General features: G+C 38.6%; 1 protein-coding gene across 4 annotated transcripts in view; it reads right to left on the reverse strand.

Annotated features, from left to right (window-relative positions):
* The window catches only part of KIAA0825 (KIAA0825 ortholog), a 245160-nt gene that overhangs the window by 210226 nt on the left and 12727 nt on the right, over window positions 1–22207 (reverse strand). For all 4 annotated transcript variants that reach the window (XM_053932881.1, XM_053932884.1, XM_053932882.1 and 1 more), the window contains exon 2: window positions 823–962. In XM_053932881.1, the coding sequence (XP_053788856.1) occupies window positions 823–953 (131 nt within the window). In that variant the 5' untranslated portion in view covers window positions 954–962. The remainder of the gene's footprint in view (window positions 1–822; window positions 963–22207) is intronic.

Below are 22207 nucleotides of genomic sequence, written 5' to 3' on the forward strand. Positions count from 1 at the left end.
AAGGTTAGCATTTTCAAAATTAAATATAAAATCCTACCATTTGTTATATCTCTGACTGTATACTTATTTTTTTTTAATGGACAAAAACTTTATTTGCTTAAGAGCATCTTTCACTGATGAAAGTATTACAAAGGTACTAAAGAGTTAAGCTACAAATAAGGCACAGAATCCTGAGCTGATTATTTTGTATTGATACAAAAAATCTGCATCAACAACAAACATTTTTAGTACTCCACTCTTTCTGTAACACTGATTTTTGGAATTCAATATGTTACAAGGAAGTGGACAAAGAAATATATTATAAATTGTAGAAAGAAAATGTGTAATTGCAGCATAAGAGTTTTAACTGAAATAGTAAAACAATGGATCATACAAGAAAAAGATATACATATATTAACATAATTAATTTTTCTACTTTGATTAGAAATGCTTAAACAACATACTGAGTTTAAATTTTGTGTTTTGTCAGATTCTGTAGTTCTTTTAGCCAATAAATATTTATCCCACTAGTAGGAAATTCTATCTCACAGTAATAGAGAATACAACTGTCATGGAAATTCACATTTTTTTCCTTCACTATTACACCTACTGCAACAGAACCTCAGGTTAAGATGATACAATTGTTAAAAATACCATATAAAGACTATAACACAATAATTATACAGCATTACAAATTTGTCATATGCTCGAGTGGTTAAAATAAAATTACTGCTGAAATATTTATCAGAATTTTGACCTAAAAGAAAGGTAAGTTAAGCCACATTTCTTCCCAAATGCAATGATTTTCACTAGTATTTTGGATACAAATAAAATACTTTTTACCTGGAAGAGTTCTTCTTTATTTTTTCATCAAGATCGCTAAGGATTTGTCGAAATTCCAATTCTCCAGGGAGAGCATTTAACAAACAGTCTAAATTGGAAGAATCAAAAGAATACTCTCCTCCCCATTCCATTTTTAGAATCTGTAAAACAAATACAGCAAAATGGTTAAATAATAGAAAGATGGGGACTAGAAGTACCAAAGTACAGAACATCTTATTCTTTGGAGATATTAGATTGTATAATAATATAAATATTAGATTATTATGCTTCTGCATAGACTGCTACAGAGGGAAACCAGGAACGCGAGTGCTGAGATAAGTTTCATAGTATCTTGCATTTCTTTATTTTAAAGAAATCAGTTCTTTTACATTAATCACAGCAGTAGCTTTTTTTAATATTTAGAAATAAAATTCTCACTATTATAAATGGAAACTAAAAACAAAAATATTACAAGGTAAACTTATTTTCTGTATACTTATAATTTCTGCTCAAGGAGTAACTGTTTTCTGGAAATTCAGCACATCATTGCAAATACATGCAAACATTAAAATCCAGACTAAACCAAGCTTCATCTTGCTATGTACTCATTTTACTAAACACAGGTCAAATCCACTAGCCTATTCAAACTAATACACTACCTTTGTGTCTTTATATCAGAAGCAAAGCATTAGCAGGTTTTTTTCCCCTATTTTCTACTTTTTTCTGCATCCTCTTGTGGAGAAATAATGAAATTGATTTTACCATCAGTGATGACTTACTACCAAAATTAAGGAAAAATATTATATTAAAACTGGAACCTTCTTAATAACCAGTATATTTCATGTCTACTATTTTGTATGTCATAATATTTAGTATTTAATACTATTCATATTGCAGCAACAACATGAGAAACAAACATAATGTTCATATGCACACTTTGGGCAAAAAAATATAATAAATACATTGTATTTCCTGCAAGCAATATTCTTTTACAAAGCAGCTACAGTGTTGCTTGTTATCTAGAGGCACTACTAGAAAAATAGATTGAATTTTTCTAAGTGAACTGTCTGCAAAATACGTATTTAAAAAGAACATCAAATAAGTAATATGCAGGGTCAAGATGATTGGTTTTGATCATAGGTGTAGACTTAAAAGTAGCAGAAATGCACGTTTCTGGTTTTGCTATTCCAATGCAACATTCAAAAAAACATGGAAGTTCTCTATAATATCTTGCACATCTCCATTAACAGCATACCAATATAAAATATTTCATGGATAAAGTGTTTTCTTAAATTCTCAGAAGCAGCAGAATACCCCTTTGCAAATAACAATTTGAACACTTGCAACATTTTGGGATGTAGCTGAAACTCAATCACTTGCTGGTGAAAATGCCAGGATGTAAACCAAATACATCTCTTAAAGCATTAAGGAAATGTCAGGTTTTTAATATGAAACTTAACAGATGTTGTTATAATTAAAGACACTAATTAAAAGTAGAAATTATACGGAAACCATTAAATAGCACTTTACAGGACTGAGATAAAAGGAATACTGAAAATACAGCTCTTTGTTCAAGTATGATACTACTTACTAAACTTGGTCATGCACACCCTTTTCTCTTATAATGGGTTTACACAGAATGTAATTCTAACTCCATTCAATACCTATAACTCAACCATCTTTTATTCAACTGTCTTGTAGAACAATCAGTGATTGGTATAAAATGAACTGTATAATAGATATATATATACTGCAAAAATACTAACAGTTTGGAATGAGTTACAGATTTCATAAAATAGCTGCCCAATCAAGATTATGTATTTATATTTAATCCTAACTCTTTACAGCCAAAAGAAGCTTATGCTCCTTGGAAAAAATATCAGTATAGTTTACAGACTAGTAACTTTGAAAAATTCATCAAATGAAAAAAAAATCACCTTGTAAACATGACAGCCTAGTTTTCATGCATGTATTGCTGTAACACTTCTATGTCATACTTCTTTGGTTCACTTGTCAAAACAAAGCAATTATTCCTTTCAGTCTTGGTTTATGGAAGAAAAGCAACATTTGATTATTCAGTTTTTAAATACTGTTTTAGATGGCTAAAACAAATTTCTTCTTCTGAAAATTTAAACTTAGAAATGTTTCAGAAGGAAAAAATAAGAACATCAAGACATAAATTAGCACAGTTGAGAAGAAATTTTACTGTTATTTAGCATAATCAGAGGCAAGGCCTTCAGTGCACTGAAAGACTAACTGATGATCTGACTCTAAGCAAAACTACACCACCAGCCTGCTGCCTGCCCTCCTTGTCTCCCCTGGGGGCAGCAGGATGGGCATCAGCTAGCAAGGGCCCTCCTCTGCCATTAGGGTTTTCCCCCTCCCCGCCTCTCCTGTTAATCCAAAGAGCAGACAGTTGTTGATGGTCTCAAAGAACCAGTGTGACACAGCCCTCCTCTAATGGCAAAACCCTCAATGTTTGTTTTTTTAAGAAAGAAATCCATTTCTTTCTTAAAAGAGAAATGGGGGAAGAATTCAGTTTGGAAAATCCAAATTCTGTCAAAATATTTTAGACATTAATAACCCACTTTTTTGTGTAAAGGAGATTAATTTAAGCCTTGTTATTCAGCTGCATAAAAATATCATTCTATCATATTTCAATTTACTATTATGATGAACTACTGTATGTTTTAAGACAAATGGTCTTAGAGAACCTGTTTCAGGTGCAACTCTCTAACTCCCTATCTTAATAGACCTAGATCTTTTCAAAACATATTAGAGGACTGTTCATCAACATTAAAATGACGTAGCTGTTAATCCTTTTCAGTAGCTACTCAAGAAACGTAAGCAATGTACAGTTTAGCTTAAAAAGAAGGTCTCTTATTTTTTAACCCATGGTATCAATGAAATTTAACATCACTGTAATAATTTCCCACTTCCAACAAGTGTAAATTATGAAAGTATTTTTACCAAAAATCATTAGGCCTAGTTAAAAAAATACTACACAACACTCAAGTTAATACAACAGATAATTCTTGCTTTTAAAACTCATACCACTGAAAAGCACTTTTTGAGTGTGTGTTTTCTTTATCAGTGTCAATTAAATGGAAGAAATCTCCTATAAAAATTGTATTTAGTTCCAGTTGGGTATTTCTTCATTCTGATTAAACAATTAAATGAAACATAATTGTAAAAGCCTTCCAGTACAAACATACATGTGAAGTTCCATGGAATTTCTAAGATCAATTTGTAATATTTATACTTACTATAATAAGCCTTTGTTCTCAGCCATACAGTTTGTAAAAGCAGAATTTAGCTAAATCTTGAACAGAACTTTTTGAGCACATCGGTTGCATATGCATATCTCAATGTACCCATAATTTGGAAAAAGGGAGATATCAAACTGCAGCACTGAAAGTATAGAGAATTAGCCTGATCTTTGAAGCTTTTTTTTGTTACTGCTTCTTATCTTACAGGAGATATCTCTTTATTGCCCTAACATCCTTGCAAAACTAAAAGGGAATGAGAGAATTGACAAAATTTTCATCACTCAGCTTGTGCTTTCAATGAGACCTTAACAATGATTTCCTTTATCTAGCTTTAGTTGTGTAACTGTTTCCAGCTGCTTTACAGCACAGAAGATGTCATCTGCAATCACACAGCAGGCAGCAAGAACGATGGCAGTGGCCTGAGATACTACAATTCAATGTGAAATTCCTATTGTTCTGTATATTTAAATAGTCCGAATATTTAAAATTATTTTGAAAATGACATAGAGTGTACAAAAGAAATCCATTGAAAAACTGCAATTTCTTGAGCTCTACTCAAGCTTTTTACCCAGTTTTCTGTGGCAAAAATCCTTAAAATTGTTTACTGTTTAAAATAGACTTGTAAAAGAAAAGGAAAATTAAAAATTCTCTCTATAAAAGAACATGAACCATTTTTGTTTCTGCTCATATGTATTGAAGATCTCTATTTAAATTTTCCAAATTGCCTTTCACTTATTTTGCACACTTTGCTGAAGCAGACACACACAACACTTACAAAAAGAATACCATATTGTTCCAGTAGAAAAAGAGACAATTAATGCATATAAAAAAAAACCCTCAACAAAACAGAACCACCAGTCTTCATGATGGTTTTATTTACTAAATATTTTGAATGCCACAAATAACTTTGAAACAAGTTTACTAATATCATCTTGCAATGATCCCCCTGCAGACTTTCGACATTTGCTGTTGCCATAAATTTATACTTAAATGTTAATTTTATATTTGTAAATTATTTCCCACCACACATTTGCCTTTATATATTTGAAAGAGAGATTCTAAGTATTTATAATTAAATACTCATTTGTAACCCTTTTGAATACAGTTTTTTTTTCCAAATTCTGCCATAAGAGTCACCAAATAAGAGAATGGGAATAAAATATAACTAAAGAAACAGAGTCCTAACTGTGAATGAAATACAAAGCTATGCCTTCCACCTAAAGCTCTAATAGCAGAACACAGAGCTGTGATCTATGGCAGCTGTATCAGCCCTTAAATCATAATATTGCCAAAAAGGACTGTGAAAATGCTAATTTCTGACAAACAGCATATGCTACTATTTTTAATATCTGTAGTTTTTTTCAAACTATGTAGCTTAGTTCTGTATTGTAGGCATATGTACATGCCAGAATTTATAATTAAAATCCATGAGTTCTCGCTATTGTCTCTCCCCAACTCTTTGAGCCACAGAAAGTGAAATGCTGAGAATAGAAAGGAATCAGCACTGCTTTTTAAGATTTGCTGCTACTTGGGACTGGTAGAAAATGTTCAAAGACACAGAAAGAATTCTCATTTACATAAACTTAATCAAACACTATTGGTGTGACACTATTGTAAAGGCAGTGACTTCAAAAGAGGAACATGCCATCTGGAGCTACAAGGAAACTCCTGAGTAGTTATGTCAGAAGAAAGGAATGAAGGATAATGTGATTTCATAACTTTCAGTAAAGAAGAAATAGCCATTTTCTGAGTAGCTCTTGAGACAAACAGTCCTATATAATCTTCAGCTCTCAGCCGGAATCCCACAGTGTATGATCCAAGGTTCAACATTTATAAACAAGCCACCCTTACACAAGAAGTCCACAAGCATTACGAATCCTACTTCTAAATCCAGTGGCTTTCCCTACCTCCTATTAGTCTATATGGTTACTAAAACCATAACTGTGACAACACAGAAGTGCTGTCCGTATACAAGTGCAACTATTTTGTCTTCCTTTTCTGGTTTTCAAAATTCAAGATACTGCTTCTCAACCCGTTTTGCCTTTTTTTTTTTTTTTTTTTTTTTTTTTTTTTTTTTTTTGTGCCTGAATTCCTATTTTTTAAATGATAAATCTGGTGCAATGTTGTCTTCTATTTATATGGTATAAGGCCTTACAAAACGTAATTTACTAATCAACCTTTATGTCAATGCCACGTACAAACACAGGACAAAATTACTCTGGCGCTGTCACCAATCAAGACCACATCCATCAATCTAATTGTCAAATTATTCCACTTTATGAAAGATGGATGTTTTAAAATAATTTTCAATTAAAACAATAATTACCAATCAGTAGACTAAAGTAATCATCAATGCATAGAAAATAGATTCTTGGAAGCCTGATTGCAAATACCTACTCAATATTTTCTTATAATCTTCTTAGCCAAGAAACTGCAAAATAAATAGAGTAATTTCATAACAGACTATAGTACCTAATTTATTTTGTACTGCTCCAGATGAGGGTTAAAAGTATTGAGTAAATTTTGCATAGAGGTATGAGAAAATGTCTAAGACCAATAATTACTTTTCCCAGAAAGACTGAACGGCATTGTTTTTTTCCTTAAGAACAAGAGCATAAGATATATATGAGACTAATGGTGCATCCTCTGCAGAATTGTCTATCTAATTGTGGCAATAAGAACTTCTCATTTTGTAGCACCTACAAACTCAGAAAAAAAGAAGTAATATTTTATAAAATCCCCCCCCAAATCCCTCACAGAACCATGCTCTGAAAAGCATCTGCTACGGCATTCCTATCTTGCTGATCATTAGTGTCTAAAACTGCACAGATTTATAAGGACTATTCTGAAAGAACTTATCTTTAAGCACACTGGTAAAGAACCAAAAGTACACTATTTTCAACTAAAAACCTTACAAATACCTGCTAGCTACTTCTAAAAGCCTTTTCTTTTCTTGTTTATTGGAAAAATCCTCCATTGTAACACAATACACTTTAAGGACAATGGTATTTAAAAGATAGAAATTCCATGACCTTTAAGGTCTTGTCGTTCAGTAGATCAGACACAGAGTTGCTGGAATTTTAACAGGAAATAGCCTTCCAATTAAACCATTATATTTTAAAATAATTACAAAAAAGTCTGTGACTACCTTTTAAAAGGTAGGCTACATTTCAGCTCCTTCATTCCCACACATTCTATTTTCTTTCATTACTATTCAATTTAAAGCTGAGAGCTTGGAAGATGTCCATTTCATAAAAATGAAATACAGAAGCTCTCCACAGAGATGCCTCTTAAATTGGCCCAAGTTTATAGTCAAATTCTTAAAAGTTTGTTTCGTAGTATAAATGTAATGGATTTGGGGTTTTTTCCCAAATACTATTATTATTACTGCTACTGTAGTAGTACTGCACAGGATCATGTGAAATATTTTATTAGCCATGAAATTTCCTTTTTTTTTTCTTTTTCATCTTTTTTTTAAATGAAATTATTACTTTTTTATGCTGCCATTACTCAGCTTGTAAAGCTTGATGTGATACTGCCTAATATACAATGTGCCACTCAGATTCTACAGAACAACGCACACTCATATTCTTATTCAGCTATGTTTTTCACTGTCAAATCACTGCTAAGCATGGTTGCCTCTCCTTAAGAAAAAGACACCTCATACGTAAAATAATTACAAGCTATTTTTACCATGTTGTTGTGATTTAGGAATTATTACTGAAAACACTCTAAATCATGCACTGATTCGCTCACTCCCCCTTTCTCCTCCCCCACTCCCTGAGGCAGAAGGGAGAGAAGAATTGTAAAAGGTAAAGCTCACAGGTTGAGAAAAGGACAATTTACTGGAAACAAGTAATAAGTTCAGAAATGTAACAGGAACAATGTTACCTGAAATACTCAAAAGTTGTACAAGAAAGGTGATTGATTCATACATAGAAAAGCCCACCACAAAGAAACTCACCCTGAGCAAAAGACCAACATATTCCCCACAACCAGAAGGAATGCCCTCTCCTTGCCCCCAGTGATGATGTGAGGTGGTAGAGAATGACCTCCAGGTCCTAGCCATGACCCATCCTGGCCGCTGCTGAAAACACTCCTGTCCTGGAAAGAACCAGGACATTAACCACCACTTATTATGCACGATATAATTTATGCCCAAATCCTACACCTTCCAACAATACACATATAGTACATATACATAAGCACAGCTATCATTTCCATCATCAATGGCCATCCCTCCAAGATATCTGTAGAGTTCATTGAGTCCATGGCTATGGGTTCTCTGTCCTAGATGTCTTCCAGAGCAGGACGGCTGGTGTGCTGTCAGGTGGTTGTAGGCTGCATCATGAGCTCATGACCAGTGTATCTGGAGCAGTCCATACTCACTGTCCATGGCAGTTACAGCATTCAGCTACTAATATTATACAACTAAACATTACAGACTGCTCTCACCTAAAAATCAAATTCCCTTCAGGTACACATCGTGTTTCCCCATCCAACTGCATTTAACACCAAGTGCACCAAGGTCACTGAGCAAAAATAGTTCCACAGATGGGTTTGTCTTAGCTTAAAGCAGGACTAATCCAAACTGTCTCTCCTAACACATTCCTAATATGCACCACAGGAACTTTATCCCCCTCTTTGATATGAGATTTGATTGGGTAGGGCCAGGTCAATTAATGGAGCCTCCCTCTACTGTTAACTAACCAAGCGGGCTTTGCTGAGTGCAGACCTCAATGCAGGCCGTGGTGGGAGGCACAGGGTACATCTCCAACCATCCAATGGCTCTTTACACCGCTGTTGGCACTCAGGGCCTGCCTTGGCAGGTTGTGGGAGCATGATGTAATCAACCTGCCAAATCACTCCATATTTATATTTTGACCATCGTCCACCACACCACAGAGGCTTTACCCACCTGCTTGCTTAAATGCAGTGCACATTTCTCTTCTGAATAACCTGGAAAATAATGTCCATCATTAAGTGTACACCTCACTTGTGAGCCCCTCTTTATGTTGCATTTCTTCCCAGATAACCTGATGTGTGCTGGGCCCACTGACTAGAAATAATTCATCCTTATGCTGCCAGCTCAGGTCCACCTGAGACATTTTAATCTCGACAGCCCAATCCACCTGCTCATTATTGTGATGTCTTCCAGTAGCCCAACTCCTGGGCGCATGTGCATCAACATGATGTACTTTTACAGCCAACTCCTTTACCTAGGCCATGAGATCTTGCCACAATTCAGCAGTCCAGATTTACTTCTGTGCTGCCAATTGCTCTTTTCCCATTGGTTTAGCCATCCCCACAGGGCATTTGCTGCCATCCATAAGTCAGTGTAGAGGTAGAGCAGTGGCTATTTCTCTCATTCAGCGATATCTACACTCTATTCCACTGCAGTCTGGGTAAGTCCAAGGCAAACAGTGGGGCTGTGTTTCCAACCCTGGGGCAATTGATTGCAGGTGTACTAGATACCCTCCAGGTAAAAGCAAACTGTTGCAGGCAGTCTGCTGCTAAAGGAATGGAGAAAAATACATTAAGCAATATTAATGATGGCAGCACTTTGCTGCCTTGGACTCCAGTTCATACTGAAGTTTCAGCATACACAGCACAGCAGCGCTCACTGGTGGTATGACTTCCTTCAGACCACAATTCTGTCAGTCTGCACTCTCCACTGGACTTATGCACTGGCCATATAGGGCTCTAAAGGGTGAGAGTCTTGCTGACTGCCCCTTGGTACTGCGATTCATGAATCATCTCATGGACGGAGGTCATGGAGTCCTGGTTGGTATGATATTGCCAACACTGCACTGTTGTGGTAGTGACCATTACTTGTTATTCTTCAACCCTTAGCAGTCCCACAGCAGAAGGGTCCTCTGAAAGACCAGGCAAGATATTCAGCTACTTAATGTCCCCTGTCTCTACAGCAGTGTCATTGATTGACAGTGACTGGATGCCAGGCACCCACCAAAGCCTCTCTGCCCTTTGCAGCTGGACAAGGGACAGAAAACATAATAAAAGATTCATGAGTCAAGGACCAGGGGAGATAATTCGCCAAACACCATCATGGGCAAAACAGGCTCAAATTAGAGATATTAATTGAATTTATTACTAACAAAATCAGAGCAGAATACTGAAAAGTAGAATAAGATCTTAACACCTCTTCTGCACCCCTACCACCAACCCAGCTGTTCCCCCCAGTGGAGACAAGGAATAGGGGTTGTGGTCAGCTCACATTGTTTCTCCCTCTGCTCTGGGAAAGGAGTCCTTCCACTATTTCCACAGTCCCTCCCACAGGAGACAGTTCTCCACAAACTTCTCAGAGGTGAGTCTATCCCATGGACAGCTGCAATGTGGGTCACTCTTGCACTGGGCTCAGTCCTTCAAGGACAGGCTGCCCCAGAATGGGTCCCCCATGGGGTCACAAGTCCTACCAGGAAATCTGCTCGAGCATGGTTTCCTCTCTTCACGTTTCTGCAGATCCCTGTCAGATACCCTGCTCCAGCACAGGCCTCCCCCAGCCTCTTTAGGGCATCCATCTGCTCCACTGTGAGTCTACTCCATTGGCTGCAGATGGATCTCTGCAACCCCATGGATCTCCAAGGGCTGCAGGGACACAGCTTTTTCACCATGGTGTTCACCACAGGCTGCATCTCACAAGCTGCTCAGCTCAGGCACCTGGAGTACCTCTTCTCTCCTTTTCCACTGATTTTGGCGTCTGCAGAGTTGTTCCTCTCACATACTCTCATTCCACTCTTCTCTAGCTGCAATAAAAACTGTGCAATATTTTTCTTTCTTTTCTTCTTCTCCTCCTCCTTCTTCTCCTTCTTCCTCCTCTTATTCTTCTTCTTCAATATGTTATCACTAAGGCATTACCACCATTTCTAACCGGCTCAGCCTTGGCCAGCAGCACATTCATATTTGGATCTGCCAAAGATCAGCTCTGCCAGATACTGAGGAAGCTTCTAGCAGCTTCTCAAGGAATCCTCCCCCTGTAGCCCCAAAAGCAGGTCATGCAAACCCAGTACAATCAGCTATCCCAAAAGTCCAGTGATGCCCTTTTGGATCCTTGAAATATCCTCTTCCTGAGGTAATCTATGCCCAAGATACACAGGGCCTCTGTAGTCACAATGGGGTATGTTTGCCATTCATTCCCACTCAGGGTCACTTCAGCTGCCAGTACAGTCAGCTGTGCAGTTCTCCCTGTCACCTCAGAAATCCCTCAGAGGGATTCTGCCCCTGCATATCTTGATGGCATCAGGGTACACTGAACACCTGTGTCAACTAAAGACTTAGGTTCTTGGGGGTCTGATGTACCAAGCCATTGGATCCACACAGTACAAGAGATCTGATTGTCCCTTTCCCAACCTGGCTGGAGGCAGGGCCTCTCTAGTTCTGGTCATGTTATTCATTGATATTTCTTGTAGATATGAACTGGACATCCTTTCAGGAGGTTTGGAATTAACATAAGACCTTCTATTCTGTCTGAGGACTCACCCACTGAAAACTGGGTGAGCTGCATTTATCCTTGAAGATTTTCCTCTGATGTTTGATGCTCCTCTCAACTCACGTACCTGTACTGCCAGCACAGAGGTGGATTTTCCATCCCACTTCCTCACATCCTCTCTGTGATCACACAGCAAAAGCCACAGATCACCTTGTCGTTTGTACCCTCTCTCTTGAGCAGAGGGGTACTTGCTCCCAATAGTCTAGACTCTAGTCCATACTGGAGGGGCACGGGACACGTCCTCCTTAATCTGCTGAAGTCTTTTGAGTCCATCCACAGTCTTGGACAGTCTTTCCACACAAAAGGTGCAGGTCAGTAGGGAGGAAAAAAGATGATCATCACATGGATGTAGCTAGGTAATCATCCTAAAGCACTTTGTTCTCCTCCTGTCATGGACATCAAGGCCAATGAGTTGGTGTACGATGATCATATGCTCCATACAAACTTCTGCCACGTGGATTGTGCACACTGGACCTCATCCGGATCTATAGGGGACTGCACATTATTTGAGTTCCTATAGATTACCTCCAGAACACTGATTCTCCCAGGTACTGGATACCTTTCTCCATGTGTGCCACCTGCCTGGGTGCACTACTAGACCATCCTTGAGAGAGTACCTTTCTCTCACACTTGACAGGAGCCACCTCCGAAGACTGAGAGCTTCTGTCCTCTTCCCAATGCCCTTGTCAATGCCCAGATCCTGGGTCAGAGATCCCAGCTGCTCGGCCTCATTACCATCTAGTTTCATACCATGGACCATGATATTGCAGCACTGGAGCAGCCAGGTCAGACTGACAGCTCAAATTTTCTTGCACACCCTGTGGCTCACCTGGGGATAGGGATCAATGATTATCGCTGGACCTGCCTCTTCCTCCTGTTCTATCAGCATGGGCTGTTCCTGCAGTTCAGCTGCAGTTTGAGTGGCCACAGTGGCTGTTGGTCTGATTTCCTCCTCTTACCCCTGAGGTGCCTACTATCAAGCAGCAGCCAATAAATAGGAGCCAAAGCCCAGCATGGTGCATAACTGCTTGCCTCTCTGGGACTGACACAGCATTTTTCTTTCAAATATTCTGCTACTTCATCAGGGTCACATAGTTGTTCAGAAGTGAACTTCAAAACCATTGGAGCAGAATATACCTGCAAATGCTGACCCATTTTCTCCCACATTCCATACCACTTATGATAAACACCCTTGGTGCAGATGACCTTCTTAAAAATCTCTTTCTTGACTAAACATGGTGAAAACCACACCGAGGAGACCTGGCAGACCTAGCAGCATGAATGTGTTTTCCTTAACATCCAAAGGGAAGTCAAAATTCTCAAAAGCTGTTGTAACAGGTATGAAGGAATAAAAGGGGGTAAAAAGGTAGGGAAAATCATCCTTCCCTCTTCTCCTCAAAGGCTGGGTATAACTAAAGAATTCCCAGAGGTCGCACCAAAGGCCAGGGTAAAAGCAGAACACTGAGCACATATTCCAAATTACTTCCCTGCCCTTGATGTTATCCTGTTGTGAACTGATATCACACACTACAGCTGCAAAGCCGTCCTGATCCCCTTCTCTGCTCTGGAAAAAGAGCACTGCGGTGGACACACAGTGCACACACAGAAGTATATACAGGGTTAGGTACCCCATCCACATGAACAGATCACAGTGTGAGCAGTGGTTCTGTACCTAGTAAAACAAATGCTTAGACCAAATTTGTTTCAAACCCACTGTGGTCAGATGTACTGTTATGTGAACCCTTTGACCCTGTGCTGGATACCAAATAAGATTGTTGTAGTTTAGGAATGGTGTCCCCTAATTTAGTGCTCCCACTGAATCACTTCAAACCAAGCGTCATTTGCTCACTCACCCCTCCACCTGCCATTAGATGGGGAGGAGTATTGAAAGCACAAAAGGTAAATATTATGGATTGAGGTAAGAACAATATACTGGAAACAGCAATGAAGTAAGAAACTAACAGTAACAGCAACAATATTAATAACGGGGTGTACAAGAAAATATTCACACGCAAAAAAGTTCATCACATAGCTATCTGCCTCTACACTTGACATGGTTTAGGAATGGTACTCCCCAAGTCAAAGCTCCCAAAACCACACTACTGCTTACAGTTGCTTCCCCCGTTTTTTCCCTCCTCCTCCCCATAGCAGTGTGATGGAGTTGAGAATTGGAGGAACAGAAGGCAAGGATCATGAGTTGAGAGGAGAACAACTTACTGGGAAGAACAATGAGATAAGAAAACAATGGTAACAGCAATAATATAAATAACAAAAGTGTACCAAAGTGAGGGTGATTTACATGCAAAATGCTCGCTGCTGAGCTTAATCCAACTGCAGCCATGTTTTCTCAACCAGAAGGAAACCCTTTTCCATGGAAAATAGTGAGTCTGCTTCCCCACTCCTGGCATTGACTTGAGGTGTTATATCATAACCTTGGGGTCTTGGTCCCGCTACCTCACAGCTACTGCAAAAAAATTATCCTTTTCCTGGTCAAAACCATCCTTCTTACTTGTTCATATTGCTTTCACTTTTTTCCCCTTTTAATCAACAAAATTCTTAAAACCAACATTTAAATAATAGTATAAAGGCTATACTTTGTCACCTTCAATTACACTGAATCCAGTATTGATTATATTAGAAATGTTTTATCTAATACTTGGCACATCAAATTAGTTTAAATACTCCAATTTTGTTCTCTATCAGTTTTTTCAATTTACACTTTTTTCACAAAAGATAAAAGTCAGGCACTGAGAGATATTCTTCAGATAAGGGAATTTTTCTTCAAAACTCCTATATTACATAAGATATAGTGTACTTCTATAAAATGCCATGCAATAAGCCTTTCACAAATAAACATTATGTAAATATTTAAATTTTTTTAAGTAAACATTTTAGAAATAGAATATCAGTGCTTTCTCTCTTCATAACAAAGTGTTGCCAGGCTGTCACAAGTATCCAATTACACTAGTTGTCGGCATTCCCCAGGGTTATGGAGTGTTTTAAATTATACCATGTTTTTCACTGGCTGTGTTCCTCAAATTCAGCTGCGACTCTACTGAATACAGGAGGCTAAACAGGCAAGCAAATCCTCAAACCTCAGTTTCCTTGCCTAGCATTACATTCTCAATTACCATAAACTATGATTACCTAGGCTTATGTGTTACCCACAGTATAGGTAAGAAGGGCAACAGACTATGATTGCTATGGTATAAAAGACAGTAATTTTTATAGATAGCTCATAATGAGAAGTTAAGCTGGCTGTTTCTGTGCCGGACTTCCAAATACCAAAAATTAATTCAGACATAATATGGGTACAGCATTTATTAGGGAAGAAGTAAGAATAAAGAAAAAATAGACTAATTACATAAATTACAACTTTAAAAAATGAATACATAGCTTTTAGAAAGGTGATTACATAGACTAAACTTAATAATAGTTTACAAACACACACTTTCTTAAACTTACACAGTTACGCTTTCTTAAACCAGGTAAATTAAAGATACAAATAAATAAATTTTTGCAGCACTGATTGAATTTTTAGAAATTCTTTGATAAATGTATCTGTGTGATGTTCATGTTCCTGTCAGATAATTTCAAACAGATGACTAGAACAAATTGCTATTATTTCCACCATGCAATAGCTGCTGGATGACTGAATCTCAAGATTTTTCATAGATGATCATATACTCTTGTACTTAATCAAGCACAACTGGAATGACTGCTCAACAAGGGAAGACAACATAATTCCACAGGTAACTTATCTTGGTTTCCTAGATCACAGAGCGGTTTTCAACCTATGAGCCTATTTCATCTTTGGAAAGCAGCGTAATAAGACATATTCTAAAACTGAATACTCTGAAGAGCACAGACACAGCAAAGATAGCTCTTGACAAATGTTACTAAAACTTATCTTACTTATCATAGAATTAGGAAACATTAAGGTTGGAAAAGAGCTCCAGGACCAGCAAGTCCAACCTTTGACTGAACATCACCACATCAACTAAGCCACCAAGTGTGACATTCAGTTCTTTCTTGAACACTTCCAGGGATGATTATCACTTCTCTAGGCAGCCCCTTCCAATACTGAACAACCCCCTCAGAAAAGAAATTCTTCTTTCATGTCCAAACTGAACCACCCTGACACATCTTGAGGCTATTTGCTCTCATCCCAGTACTTAACAACCCTTTCAGTAAAGAAATCCTTTCTGATGTCCAAAATTAACCTTTCCTAACACAGCTTCAGGCCATTTGCTCTCATCCTGTCACTAACTGACTGTGAGAAGAGACCAACCCCATCTCACTACACCCTCCTTTCAGGCAGTTGTAGAGAGTGACAAGGTCTCCCCTGCGCCTCCTTTTCTCCAGGCTAAACAACCCAAGCTCCCTCAGCTGCTCCTCATATGGCCCTACTCTCTACACCCTTCACCAACTCTGTTGCCCTTCTTGGACACACATTCCCACGCCTCCATGTCCTTCTTGAAGTGGAGGCCCCAGAACTGAACACAGGACTTGAGCTGGGGAATCACCACTGCACAGGGGGACAATCACTGCCCTGGTCCTGCTGGCCACACTATTTCTCATAAAGACCAGGATGCCATTGGCCTTCTTGGCCACCTGCACACTATCTGGCTCATGTTCAGCCAGCTGTCAATCAGCATCCCCAGGTCCTCTCCTCCTGGGCCACTGTCCAGCCACTCTTCCCCCAGCAGTACCATAGCAGCGCATGGGGTTAATGCGATCCAAGTGCTGGAACCAGCACTGGCCTTATTGAACCTCACAGCATCGGCCTGGGCCCTTGACCCGGCCAGTCCAGATCACTCTGCAGAGGCTGCCTATGCTCCAGCAGATCAACACTCCTGCCCAGCTTAGTGCTGTCTGCAAACTTCCTGAGGGTACACTCAATCCCCTCATCCACACCATCAATAAAGACATTAAGCAGGACCCAGTAGTGAGCCGTGGGGATTCCCAGTAGTGACTGACCACCAACTGCAGCACCATTCAGCCCCACTCTGGGCCCAGCCTTCCAGCCAGTTCTTAACCCAGTGAAGTGTGAACTTGCCCAAGCCACGGGCTGCCAGCTTCTCCAATAGAATGCTGTGGGAGACAGTATCAAAGGCTCTGCTGAAGTCCAGGTACACAACATCCACAGCCTTTTCCTTATCTACTAGCCAGGTCACCTGGTCATTAAAGGAGAACAAGCTGGTGAAGCAGGACTTGCCATTTCTAAACCCATGCTGGCTGGACCTGATCCCTTGGTAGTCCTGTATGTGGGATGTGACTGCACTCAATATAATCTGTTCCATAACTCTGGCATTGAGGTCAGGTTCACAGGCCTGTAGTACCCTGAATCCTCCTTTCAACTCTTTCTGTAGTCATGTTGGCCAACCTCCAGTTGTCTGGGACCTCCCCAGTTAATCAGAACTCATGATAAATGATGAAGAGTGGCTTGGCAAGCTCTCATGCCTGATCTCTCAGTACCCTTTGGTGAATCCCATCTATCCCCACAGACTTGTGAATGTCTAAATACCACAGCATGCCACTACATCCTCCTGCATTGCAGGGAGTCTGTTCTGCTCCCTGTCCCTGTCTATCAGTCCAGGGGACCGGCTGTCCTGAGGATAACAGGTCTTCATGTTAAACACTGATGCAAAGAAAGCATTAAGTACCTCAGCCTTTTCCTTAACCTTGGTGACAAAGCTTCCCCCTCCCCATCCAATAAAGGATCATCCACCGGGTCATAGCAAATGCAGGTTGTCTCTCTGCTGCTCTCTGGTACTAATGCCAGGCTTTAACACTCTCTACAGATGGAGGTCTGGACAGCTGCATGCTTCTGAGAGAGCTTTCTGGGTCACCATGCTCCTTCTAGCAACAGCTTTCAACCATATGGAATCCACTGTTGGGCCTGTTCTACTTGGGTGGGCAAAAACCACCAGCTAAGCTCACCTGAGGAGCTGGGGAGTGCCTGTGCCCTCCCATATGCCCTGCACACACAAGTTGCTGAGGTAACTGCTGTGCCTCACCTCATATATATGTGCTAATACCCTTGCCTGAAGTTAACTGTATTTCTTAATACCACATACATTGTCCTCTTTCTTACAAATTCTACTGCTGATCTTGACTTAAGTTTTAGACATTTATTTCTCAGCCATAACTTCAATCACACATGGTTTCAGGCTACTATTCTTATTATGCAAGTCCTCATGCTTGCATCATTATAACAGATACCAGAATAGCTGTCAGAAAATAACTCTAATTCTTTCTTGCTTAACTTGTCAAAAAGATATAACTAGTGAATCTGATGTTATTCATGCTACTGTGGCTGAACATAATTTAGTAACAGATAACAGATTTCTCTGGATATTAGTTTTAAGAGCTACTCAATATCTAAAAAAAATCTCAGTTCAAAATTACTCAGTATTTTCTCAAAAACCTTCTGACAGATATAGGAGTAATAGATAAATAAGATAGAGATCCTCTGTGGTATAAAAATAATTAACAATTACAGAACACTAACAATTAGTAGAGAAAACATTTAGAAGAGAAAAATACAAAATCCTGTTGCTTCTCATGTACTTTTTACTCAAGTTCATTTCATTTATGTGCCTTCTGAAATGTAGAAATTTATTTCACTTTGACAACCTATCAAAATGTTTTAAAACTACTGAAAATGCTTATTTAGTACAATGCCCTTACTTTTTTTTTTTAACAAGAACTGTTTAATCACCCTGTGGACTAGTCTCAGGTGACCATGGCCACCATAGAGGCCCACCAAAATTCTTTGGTATCCTTCATTTCTTAGGAGATGTCGTTAGGGAAAGATTCCAATCCCTTTTCCTTACATTTGTATGAATTAGTCTTTGAGGGTAGGATGGAAAGAGAACTGCTAATCACAAATACTGGTGCTACACTGTTTCTTTAAAAAAAAAAATATAAAGACATATTTGCCACAACTGAAAACTCTGCTCTAGAAATGAATTATACAAGGAAAGGGATATGAGCTGAATTACACACCTCACTAAGAAATGAAATGTTAAATTACATCTTCACAGACTAACTTATGACAAAACGTAAACATGTGCACTACACCTGCAGTAAAAATACTATACTGTATAAAATGTGAAATGCATTTCTGTTGTTTACATTAACAAAACTCACTACAACCATTACATGCTAACATAAACAAGCAATGAGGAATCTTAAAATAATTCTGCAACTATACAAGATAATCAACACTCACTGTTACCAGGTGTATCTCCTCTGATCTGCCACATTCTGAATTTTAAACAATTATCTTACTTTTTGTACTTAAAACACTGCAAACACTGAAATGCTAGGTTTTGAGTTTATTATTTCCCTCTCCTTGCTCTTCAGATGAATTCCACAGATAGCAAACAGTAGGAAATGTAGTTTGATTCAATTAATCTCTCCTTTGATGAATACTAGATAACAAGGAGACAGAGATGGATTTCAAAAGAACAGGGATATTCTGAAAATTATGGGAATTGGGCTAAATTACTTGCTAAAATCTGCATATTCAGGAAATACAGCTCTCCCACAACACTAACTAACCCAGAGTAAGTTTAACTAAGTTTAACAGTGAACTGAATTTTAAATGTTCTTCTGTTTTAGAATACTATAGTTCTATAATGTGTGCGGTTTATTTCTGCACAACTTGGGATTAGTTGTGTACACAAAACATCAAAAGAACACCATTGAATCATAGAATCTCTTGAGTTACAAAAGACCCACCAGATTCATCGAAGTCTATCTCTTGGCCCTTGGCAAAAGACACTCCAAGAGTCACACAATCTGCCTGAGAGCACTCTTGGAACAAACACTTCATGAGCTTTAGACAGACTCGCTGCAGTAATCACTTCTCTGAGCAGCCTGTTCCAGTGCCCAACCATCCTCTGACTGAAAAACTTTTTCCTGATGTGTAAATAAAACATTTCCTGACTGAGCTTCATGCCATTTCCTTGAGTTTTGTCCGTGGTCACCACAGAGAAGAGATCAACACCTGTTCCTCTGCTTCTCCTCATGAGGATGTTTAAAATTGCAATGAGAGATCTCCTCAATCTCCTCTTCTCCAGGCTGAATAAACCAAGTGACCTCAGCTGCTCCTCATAAGGCTTTCCTTCGAAACCCTTTACGATCTTCATAACCTTCCTTTGGATACTCTCCAATAGGTTAATATCTTTCTTATATTGTGGTGCCCAAAAGAGCACACGTTATTCAAGGTGAGGCCAAATCAAGTGCAGAGTAGAGCAGGACAATCATCTCTCTTGACCACCTGGTGATGCTGGGCCTGGTTTGCCCTTCTGCCTGTCAAGGCACATTACTGACTCATATTCAACCTTCCATTGACCAGAACCCGTGGTCCCTTTCCACAGCATTGCTCTCCAGTGTCTCACTCTCTGGTCTATGCACATATACAGGGTTGCCCCATCACAGGTGCAGAATCCAAACCTGACCTTGTTAAACTTCACACAATTGGTGACTGACCATCTCCTTAACCTTTTGAGGTCTCTCTGCAGGGGCCCTTCTGCCCTCAAGGGTGACAACAGCGCCTTACAATGTAGCATAATCTCTAGACTTACTTTCAAGTTCTGCATCCAAGTTGTTAATGAGTATTTTGAAGTGAACTGGGCTGAGGATAAAGCCCTATGGAACCCCACTTTTGACTGAACACTAGCCTGATGTCACCCCATTCACCATAATTATTTGTGCCTGATTCATGAGCCATTACATAATATGGTTATTCAGATACAAGCAAAACATTTTGTCCAAAAGGATACTCTGAGAGGCAGTATCAAAAGCTTTGTTGGAGTCCAAAAAGATTACATCAACTGGCTTTCTTAGGTCATATAGGTGAGTTACTCTGTGATGACATTGATACAGAGTAAATGTAAAGATATATAGATGACATTTACTTTGCTGTAAGACTGTCTTTTACATACTTTTTTTTTTTTTAAATGTGTCTGTCTGTGTTTCACATTTCCCCATCCAGCCCACATCAGGGTCTGGAACTTTCCTTTTACATTGGGTTCTGAGTTACCTGAGCATCTTCTTTAGCAGTGTTCCAACTGTGTTTTCAACACCACCATCTCTTCTCATGACAGTCCTTATTTTGCAAGTCTGCAAACAGCTCTGTGCAACCTCTTTTCCCTCAGTCAGTCATTCTGCTCCCTTACCCTTTCTGTTCTACCAGATGAATCACTCTGGATGCTAATATGCTGCTCTCTAATGTAAGATAGGTGAAGATGACATACTGGCATGGCTTAACTGTTCAAATGTTGCATGACATTGTTTGAAAGATACGAAGGCATGGCTATGCTAAATAACAGCAAAGGCTTTCATGTGTCACCTAGTTTCTTTTGAATTTCCTATTTTCCCATAAAATTATAAGACTCTATGCTAAAAACTCCCCAAATGCAAAGTTCCCATACCAGAAAGTAGAAAAGGAAACCAAATAGAAATGACAGTACTCTTCAAACTTAACTAATCAGATGTCTTACTTCTACACTAAGTACTCTATTCAAAAATTGAAAGTTTACCTATACAACTAAGAGATTAAGAAAGGATTAAGATTAAATAATACATTGTATATCCACTAGACACCAAAAGATGCATACAGTTGGTAGTTAAAGTATATTCAGCAATTAAAAATTCAGCTATATGAATATTGCAATAATTTAAGTTTTTTAATTATTTACCTCAAAGTGGCAGAAAATATCACTATTTAAAAATAGCATACAAGATGCACGTCATGAAAAATTGATGTGAAAGAGCAATCTGAGACTTGAGCTCACTTTAAGCAAAACTATTAATGCAAAAAAAATTCCTACCAAATTCAAGTCAATGCAAAAAGAAATTTCATGGCCCATTCCACGAGTTCTTAATTCTCAGTTTTATTCTCGCTGAAGTATACTAGCAAGCTGTATAAACTCGAAAAAAAAAAAGAGAGAAATCAAATCACAAAGGAAAAAATTAAGTTCTCTCTGAATCACTCTGAATCATTCCTTTTTCCCTTCTGTTTCCCCCTCTAATCTTTCATTTTCTGCCACACTTCGCCTCCCAAACTTCCCAGTGAAAATAAATGTCGGATGGTGCTCTCTTAAAACAGAAAAATAATCTATAACAGCATTTTACTGTGTTTGCTGGTTAATATATCTCCACAGTGAAACTAACATTTAGAATCTATCATATCAACATAGTCATCATGATCCAAGCTGCAAATAATAGAGTGTGTCACTGTCAATTTTGCTTTCTCACACTTCCTTCCTTTCACTTCATCTGATTTTAATAATCCCTGTCAAACCACAAACAGTCCAAATTACCTTCTTGACACAGAAGCTTTCAAGGAAGAGACAGAATCTCAACTTTCATTTAGTGACTACAAAAGCAAGCTGTCCGACTGGACAAATATTATTTTCACTCTTGACAATCTCTGTAGTAAAGCATGCTTTTTAATTTTCACTGAAGCTGCCAAGGGTTTCAGATAAGCTTCTTATTCAGAAGAGATTGACTCACAGGATTAGCAAACCAACAACTGTAATTGTGTTTAAAAAATCCAGTTTTGAGGAAAAAAAAAATCAAGAAATGACAATCACATGTCATCAGCTGAGTTAAG

This window comes from Vidua chalybeata, chromosome Z (genome assembly GCF_026979565.1).
Source record: "Vidua chalybeata isolate OUT-0048 chromosome Z, bVidCha1 merged haplotype, whole genome shotgun sequence".
In the NCBI taxonomy this organism is placed as follows: domain Eukaryota; kingdom Metazoa; phylum Chordata; class Aves; order Passeriformes; family Viduidae; genus Vidua; species Vidua chalybeata.